This window comes from Gymnoscopelus microlampas (genome assembly GCF_963454915.1).
Source record: "Gymnoscopelus microlampas genome assembly, chromosome: 4".
NCBI lineage: Eukaryota > Metazoa > Chordata > Actinopteri > Myctophiformes > Myctophidae > Gymnoscopelus > Gymnoscopelus microlampas.
Genome location: NC_139941.1, coordinates 10452891 through 10461882, shown reverse-complemented (window position 1 = coordinate 10461882; position 8992 = coordinate 10452891). Strand labels below are relative to the sequence as shown.

Sequence of the window (8992 nt, the reverse complement as noted above, 5' to 3'; positions counted from 1 at the left end):
CAGACAGACAGATAGGGTGCGGCTTTGGCGGTGATTCCTTTTCCCTGTCGTCTGATCTATGTACAGTATGGATGGATGGTGCTTTTTTTTATGCTTTCTACTCTCTCCTGATTTGCTGCTGTTGCTGAATCTAGCAAGCAGCTGCATCTCCTTGCAGTCATTCTATTGATCACTTGAGTTGAGTCTCCCAGTTGAACAGAGAGATGTTCCTGTAGCTCCTCCCCAGTTTGTTTGTCAATGCCTCCCTTTTGTAAGTCAAATGTTTGAAACATTTTGAAATTAGCTGGCTCTGTTTCAGTGGTGGAAAGTAACTAAATACATTTACTTAAGTACTGTACTTAAGTACAATTATGAGGTATTTGTACTTTACCTGAGTATTTCCAATTTACAATACTTTTACTTCTACTCCACTACATCTCAGAGGCAAATATTGTACTTTTACTCCACTACATTTATTTGAAAACTTTAGCTACTAGTTACTTTTCAGATATAAATTATGATATAATGAAACATACATTAACCACTTTAGCCCTATTTTATACCTAGGCTATTTGAAAATAGCCAATCTACAAGCTCACAACGCGTCGCATCGTACATTTTGATGCCAAATTTGCCAATACTTTTGTACTTTTACTCAAGTAAATTTTGAATTCTGGACCTTTACTTGTAACACAGTATTTTTATATTGCAGTATTGGTACTTTTACTTGAGTAAAACATTTGAGTACCTTTTCCACCACTGCTCTGTTTTAAAATACATGTTTGTAAGGTTGGCCTCACTGTGTGGACTACTAGTGCTGTCAAAGGCCTGTTTGTTTGCGTCTCATCCAGATCACATTTATCACAGTGTAGTCCAGTCAGATTGGAGGCACGCTGATGTTACGTACTGCACACATCTCTCTCTATTATGTACACAGTCAAACCTTTAACTCTGAGCATTCACTGAACTCTGAGAGGTATAACCAACCTTCAACCTGGCGTTCCTGTTTTGAGTGTGTCATTATTATAGAGCAACTGAAGTCTGACATCACTGCCGCTAGAGGGCGCTATCCTCCTTGGGTCATGGAGCTATTCTATTGAAATTCCACAAAGACATTTTTTTTTATCCAAACAGACATGTGACGAAATCTCCATAGATTTATCTATGGAGATTTTTAATAGAAAAAATATTTACGTGAACCAGGGGTATTGGGAGTGACGTCAGGACAGGTACTCTATAGTATAAACATACAAAAAAAAGGTTTTCATGTTTATTGTTTGTGTGTGTGTGTGTGTGTGTGTGTGTGTGTGTGTGTGTGTGTGTGTGTGTGTGTGTGTGTGTGTGTGTGTGTGTGTGTGTGTGTGTGTGTGTGTGTGTGTGTGTGTGTGTGTGTGTGTGTGTGTGTGTGTGTGTGTGTGTGTGTGACAGGCCCCTGAAGGAGAGCCTCAGCCCATGACAGAGGTGGATCTGTTCATCTCCACGCAGAGGATTAAAGTCCTCAACGCTGACTCTCAGGTATTGTACAGATCTAAAAGCTCACAACGTGTCGTTTTATGGGCTTGTATGTAGATCAGCTACAGTATCAAGCGGTCGGGGCCACATCTGCTATTTTTGAACATTTCTTTTAAATCTTGAAAGTGTTTGAATCATTTTGAATTATTTAATCTGACTCTTGCCCCCCCCCCCACAGGAGACCATGATGGACCACCCTCTGAGGACCATCTCCTACATCGCCGACATCGGTAACATCGTGGTGCTGATGGCGCGGCGCCGGATGCCCCGGTCCGACGCCCCGGAGAACACGGAGGCGTCGGAGCCCGACCAGGACGACAAGCGGCAGTACAAGATGGTCTGCCACGTGTTCGAGTCCGAGGACGTGAGTAGTATACGTCCATATACCACCCTCATTTAGAACACACATGGGAAAAGTCTAATTCTACTACTCTGCCACCAAAATGTGGAATGCCCTGACACCATCCATTAAAGCATGTGAATCACTGGCTTCTTTCAAAATAGGCTCTATTCACAGCAGCCATATTATGAAGACATTCACAGGTGTTACCAATGATACTAATGAATGCTCTGTTCCATTCATGGTCAAACAGAGTCAGGGTGCTGATATTGTGCATCTTGGCTCACTGGAAACACTCTGCTACACCAGTGGGTCTAAAGTTGGGGTCCAGGGACCCTCATGGGCTTCCAAATGGCCCCTTACGGGTGTGTAACTCTGAAAGTGTACACGGGTCCATTTGGTTCCATTTTTACACTCTCAGAGTTATGGGGGTCGTGGAAACCACTGTGCTAGACTAAATGGAACAGAGCCTTCATTAGTGTCATTGGTAACACCTGTGAAGGAAGTGATAATATGGCTGCTGTGCATAGAGCCTATCCTGCACTGCATGTAGTGTTGTATTTGTTGATGCTAGGTCGATGAATTGAATACCACAATGGTCCCCTGGACTTTTGTGTGTGTTGTCCTTTTAGCCTTAACGTCTTACTGTACCAGTGCAGTTTACATTTCTGACTAAAAGTGTCAAATTAACTGTAAAGGCTTTTTGCACACTCAGCGTGTATTTATTGTATCCGGGTGTGTAGGGAGGGGATGCACACACTGAGATACAGTACACGTATGTGCATGCACACACACTTTTCAAGATTTTAATTGGCATTTCAAGTTGTGTCATCGCATGGGAGAAAAGTGCACTCTGGGTAATGAGCTTTTCAACTCAATATTCTGTTAGGGTAATCAGGGGTTCGTCCAAAACGTAAAGTAAGGATACAAAACATGTTTTTAAACCATTACAACTGGGAAAACATCGGTGTCATTTTAGATTTTTTTGCGGTGGATATTCAAAAATAGACGATATACAAGCTCACAGCGCTTCACTTTGTGCCACACTGCAAGCTTGTACATCTGCTATTTTTGGACTACTGATTTAGAAGGCATTTGTAGAATCAGTCCCAGGTCTTAATGGGTTAATCAAGAACAGTACTCAAGTAAATGTACTTTGTTACTGCTCACCACTGGTCAAGTTTTATGACGATATATGGTGAGACGCTTAAGAAGCACTGACTGTAATGGTAATTTATTAGCTTTTACTTCTGTATACCGTTGCTCTGTGTTGCTCATGCTTCTGGTTTTAATTTTTGCCATGTATTGCTGTACACAACAGTATTTTTTATTTTTCTTACTCTTTACCTGTAACTCTGTAACCTTAAAGGGAAAGTTCACAAAAAAGAAACATAGCTTTTTTCTATCGATAAGTCACCCCATGGAGACTTGAATTCATGGATATCTTTCAGTTTTAGTCGCATTCACAAGCCAATAATTTGATGAATGAATGAATTCAATGAATTTAATAATAAAGGTATCTCTATCTATCTACCTCCAGGCCCAGCTGATTGCCCAGTCCATCGGGCAGGCCTTCAGCGTGGCCTACCAGGAGTTCCTGAGAGCCAACGGCATCAACCCTGAAGACCTGAGCCAGAAGGAGTACAGCGACCTGCTCAACACCCAGGACATGTACAACGACGACCTCGTCCACTTCTCCAAGTCAGAGAACTGCAAAGACGTGAGTGAGACAAACACACGCCCAGACAAACACACGCCCACTCAAACGCACGCACACACACGCACACACACGCACACACGCACACACACACACACACACACACACACACACACACACACACACACACACACACACACACACACACACACACACACACACACACACACCTCACAAACTCACCTCACAAACTCTTGCTTCTGCCATTAGAAGATGTTTTTCTTAACCTCTCAAAGGAGCACTTTACCCACTTTCAACCTCATCTTCATCTCGTTGCTGTCGAGGCGGAATCTCCTTGTAGATCTGCTACTTTTGCTACTTTTTTTTTTAATCCTGAAAAGTAACAGTTTTGGACAAATGAGGTTTCCACCCGACAGAGATTATATAATTTGTCCTCCACACAAATGCTTATTATAAGATGGCACTGTGGAGTAGAAGTAAAATTACTGAACAATTGAAATACTCCAGTATATACCTCAACATTTTACTTAACCCATTTAGACCGGGAAAGAATCGGTGTCATTTCTAGATTTCTTTGGGCTATTCAAAAAATAGCAGATCTACAAGCTCATAGCGCGGCACCGAGTGCCACACTATGAGCTTGTAGATCTGCTTTCTTTTTAAATCATGAAAATGTGTGCAAATCTTGGAATATTTGTTCAAATCTTTGCTTCTGCTTCTACAAATGTCTTCAAATAAGTTTAAAAAATACATATATGTTGCTATAATCAGTGGTTTTATTTTATGTATTTGGCCGCGGACCCCCATCTCAAAATATGTTGTTGCAGGGACCCCCCAGAAGCAAAGATTTGAGTTACAAATGTTCGCTTTAGAAATACATATATATATATTCAAAGATTTGCACAAATGTTCAAGATTGTTAACAAATGGCAGATCTACAAGCTCATAGCGCGGCTTGTGGATCTGCTATTTTTGAATAGCCAAAGTATGAAATAAGTGGTTACACAGATGCGTTCCCGGTCTTAAAGTAAATGTACATGGTTACTTTACAGTACTGATAATAATAAGCATGTGGTGGTGTTGTTGTTGTCTCCTCTAGGTGCACGTAGAGAAGGCCAAGGGGGAGATCCTGGGGGTGGTGATCGTGGAGAGTGGCTGGGGCTCCATCCTGCCCACGGTCATCATCGCCAACATGATGCATTCTGGGCCGGCGGAGCGCTCCGGCAACCTGAACATCGGAGACCAGATCATGTCCATCAACGGCACCAGCCTGGTGGGACTGCCTCTGTCCACCTGTCAGAGCATCATCAAGGTACGCCATTGTTTCGCTTGGCCATTGTTCAAGAAGCGTTTTTATATAAATATATACAGCAGGGGTCTTCAACGTTTTCAGGCCAAGGACCCCCTAGCTGAGAGAGAGATGAAGCAGGGACCCCCTACTCTATATTGTATAAAATTGTGTTTCAGATTAAAGTTTTTTTTTTACTTAGTCTGCTCTTTTTTCCCTCTACACCTATAGCCTCTTTGCCAAAAATAGCCGATCTACAAGCTCTCAACGCCTCGCAGCGCGAGGCGTTGAGAGCTTGTAGATCTGCTATTTTCGGCTAATGTTCCCCTCAGAAAAGGAATTCTAGGGTTCAAGTGGTGAATGTAAAATCCTATCATCTAAAAATCCTATCACACAAAGATTTGGCGGACCCCCTATAGTAGCTCTGAGGACCCCCTAGGGGTCCTGGACCCCCTGTTGAAGACCCATGATATACAGTATAAGTCGTTGCTGTCGGGCAGAAACCAGCTATCTCCATTTTTCAACTTTAACAGTGCTATTGAACACCCTTTTCGTCTGTGTGTGGGTTTTACAAATATTTAACCGATGAAAAGTATTAAAAAGTGCCTCTGACTAAACCTCATAACTCCATTGGATCCTCAAAACTGTCAGTCAAACCACCTAACGAGTTAGTTGTTTTTTTCCATCATTGATTAGAATGAGGTAAAAAAAAAAAACTCCACTTGAGCTGTATTTGGGTAAAGTAATGATAATATAATAAGGACACACACATTCAAGTATCTGACAATGTATAAAGTCTCCATACCAACTTTGATGAGGCTGTATTGTGTTTTTTTTTCTTTTTTCATTTCCTGAAAAGTTCATATTTTGGACATAGCTGGTTGCTGCCCAACAGGAAGTGTTATTTTATACTTCATTACACAACTGTGCCGTGCAAAAAAATGAGAAAATAGCAGATCTACAAGCTCAAGAGGTTGTTAAACTGCTATTTTCATGATTTTTTATAAAGATAAATAATAATAATGTTCTTAGATTAGGGTCAGAGAGATACAAAGGCATGTCAAATTCCTTGAAATTAAGAGGCTAAACAAACAAACTGAACAAGAATCACTGCTCTACAAGGATTTAAATCAAGAGAAACACATTCTCACAGTCAGAGAAAGGTAAGCACCGCCCCCTAGAGGGAGTGTTTGGTAGCTCCATTGGTGCGTAGGAAAATGGTCAACAACAGCCTAATGTAAAGCAGTGGTTCTCAAACAGGTTCAATTATCATCTTTACACAGATTTTGCTTAGAAAACTGCAAGAGAAAACCATAGCTAGCATGATGCTATGAATGAATGACAATAACCCACATTATGTATAATATATAACATGTAACTGTAATTAGTGCCTCCTGCGCAGATGTAGGGCGGCAGTGGCTCAGGGGTAGAGTGGCCGGGTAGAGTGAACTGGAAAACCGCAAGGTTCCCAGTTCGATCCCGGGCTGGGGCGCTCCCCTAGAGTTAGTGTCGAAGTGTCCTTGAGCAAGACGCTGAACCCCTACTTGCTCCCGATGAGCAGGTTGGTGCCTTGCATGGTTTCCTCCGCCATCGGTGTATGAATGTGTGTGTGAATGGGTTAATGGCACAATCAATGTAAAGCGCTTCGGATAGAAGCGCTATATAAATGCACCATTTACCATTTATTTACCATGTATTTGAAACTATGGCCATAACATTTCAATAAATCCAGTTTGGATGTCGATATGTTCAAATAATGTCCAAATATGTTTTTCTTTTTTCGCTTTATACAGATCAGCAAGGCACACACATTTTGTCAATGTTTTTTTCATTGAACATAACAGAAAAATATGTGTTTCTATTTTCCACTTTTTTTCACTATTTTCCCACAGTGGTGTAAAGTAACTAACTACATTTTACTCAAGTACTTAAGTACAATTTTTAGGTATTTTTTACTTTACTGGAGTATTACCAATTTTCAGTACTTTTACTTCTACTCCACTACATCTCAGAGACAAATATTGTACTTTTCACTCCACTACAATTATTTGAAAACTTTAGTTACTTTGTAGATTTTGATTATTATTACAAAACACACATTAACCACTTCAGCCCTATATACATTTCGGCCATTTGAAAATAGCTGATCTACAAGCTCACAATGCGTCGTATCGCGACGCATTGTGAGCTTGTAGATCAGCTATTTTCAAAAAAACTTTCAATTCTGCATGAATACTTTCTACTTTTGGTATGTTTAGTACATTTTGTTACCAATACCTTTGTACTTTTACTAAAGTAAACTTTTAATTTCTGACTTTTAGCATTTCTACATAGCAGTATTGATACTTTTACTTAAGTAAGAAATTGTAGTACTTTTATCCACCACTGGTAAAGCATACAGTGAGTTAGGGTTCATCATTATACGGTCCTTTAATTTGCCTCATTCATTATTGAGCTTTATATAATCACCTCCTGCATTATTGAACACATCTAATGTGTGCTCAACTGCTCTCTGTTGCACAATCCACTAAGACCTACGGTATTAATTAACCACTTAACCCATTGAGACCTGAAGCCGATTCTACATGTCTCCTAAATCTCAACAGTTTTCTGAAAAACGTATGTTTCTATATCAGTGGTGCTCAATCTTTTTCATGTCAAGGACCCCCAGAATTATATGTATTTGGCCGCGGACCCCCATCAAAATATGTTGTTCCAGGGACCCCCCAGAAGCAAAGATTTGAGTTAAAAATGTTTGCTTTAAAACAATATATATTCAAAGATTTGCACACATTTTCACGATTTTTCAAAAATAGCAGATCTACAAGCTCATAGCACGGCACTCGGTGCCGCGCTATGAGCTTGTATATCTGCTATTTTTGAATAGCCCAAAGTGTAAAATAATGATTTTTAGCTCAAATCTAAACATGAGACAGTTCCAGGTCTTAATGGGTTAAACCCTGGATACTGTACTTGGTTGACCGTGGGTCCCCTAGGGCTCTCAACTTGGCCCTGACGCCGAAAATAGCCAATCTACAAGATCACAATCTTTTGTACTACTTGCCTCAACCTTACTACTTTACCCATTAAGACCGGGAACGCGTCTGTGTGTCATTTTTAGATTTATTTGGCTATTCAAAAATAGCAGATCTACAAGCTCGCTATGATCTGCTATTTTTGAAAGAAATCTTGAAAATGCGTGCAAATCTTTCAATATATATTGTTTTGAAAGTGAACATTTGTAACTCAAATCTTTGCTTCTGGGGATTCTACAAATGTCTTCTAAATCCTAACAGTTTTTATTTTTTAAATGTATATGGCCGTGGACCCCCATCTCAGCATATTTTGTTCCAGGGACCCCCAGAAGTTGTAACAGAGTTAAACATGTTCGCTTAAAAAATATATATATTCAAAGATTTGCACACATTTTCACTATTTTTCAAAAATAGCAGATCTTTGTAGATCTGCTATTTTTGAATAGCCAAAAGAAATCTAAAAATGACACAGATTCTTTCCCGGTCTAAATGGGTTAAATTAAGTAAATATATTCAAGTACTGCACTTAAGTGTAACATTGAGGTACTTTCACTTTACTTGTATGTCAATTTGTCAATACTTTATACTTCTACTCCACTGCATCTCAGGGATGTATTGTACTTTTTACTCCACTACAATTATTGGAATACTGTACTTTAATTTACTTTAATACAAAGCACAAGTTACTTTGTAAATCACAAAACATACATTAAACAATAAGGGAAAGTTCACCCATAAAATGTCATTTTTTCTATCGATTAGTCACCCCATGGAGACTTGAATTCATGGATATTTTTTTGTTTTTGTCGAATTCCTAAGCCAATAATTTGATGTCTCCGGTAGGAGACACAAAGTGTCTCTCAAAGTGTCTCTTTGTGTCCTCTACTGCAACCGCTGCCTATCATCAAATTATTGGCTTAGGAATGCGACAAAAACTTTTTTTTTTTAAAACACATTTATTGTTAGTTTATTCGAAAATAGCTGCTCTACAAGTTCACAACGCGTCGTCATGTGACACATTGTGAGCTTATAGATCAGCTATTTTCAAAAAAGGTTTGACACATTTTGAAATTAGTTTTCTACCTTTAATTTTGTATTTCTATGTTAACACAAATACTTTTGTACTGGCATCAACGTTCTACCAATCTAAAGTGCTTTAT

At 39.6% G+C, this 8992-nt stretch overlaps 1 protein-coding gene across 1 annotated transcript in view; it reads left to right on the top strand.

Annotated features, from left to right (window-relative positions):
* Positions 1 to 8992, top strand: part of apba1a (amyloid beta (A4) precursor protein-binding, family A, member 1a) — a 50149-nt gene that overhangs the window by 38316 nt on the left and 2841 nt on the right. The window contains exons 13-16 of the mRNA XM_084055357.1: positions 1408 to 1494; positions 1670 to 1855; positions 3372 to 3551; positions 4609 to 4821. Of these exons, the coding sequence (XP_083911483.1) occupies positions 1408 to 1494; positions 1670 to 1855; positions 3372 to 3551; positions 4609 to 4821 (666 nt within the window). The remainder of the gene's footprint in view (positions 1 to 1407; positions 1495 to 1669; positions 1856 to 3371; positions 3552 to 4608; positions 4822 to 8992) is intronic.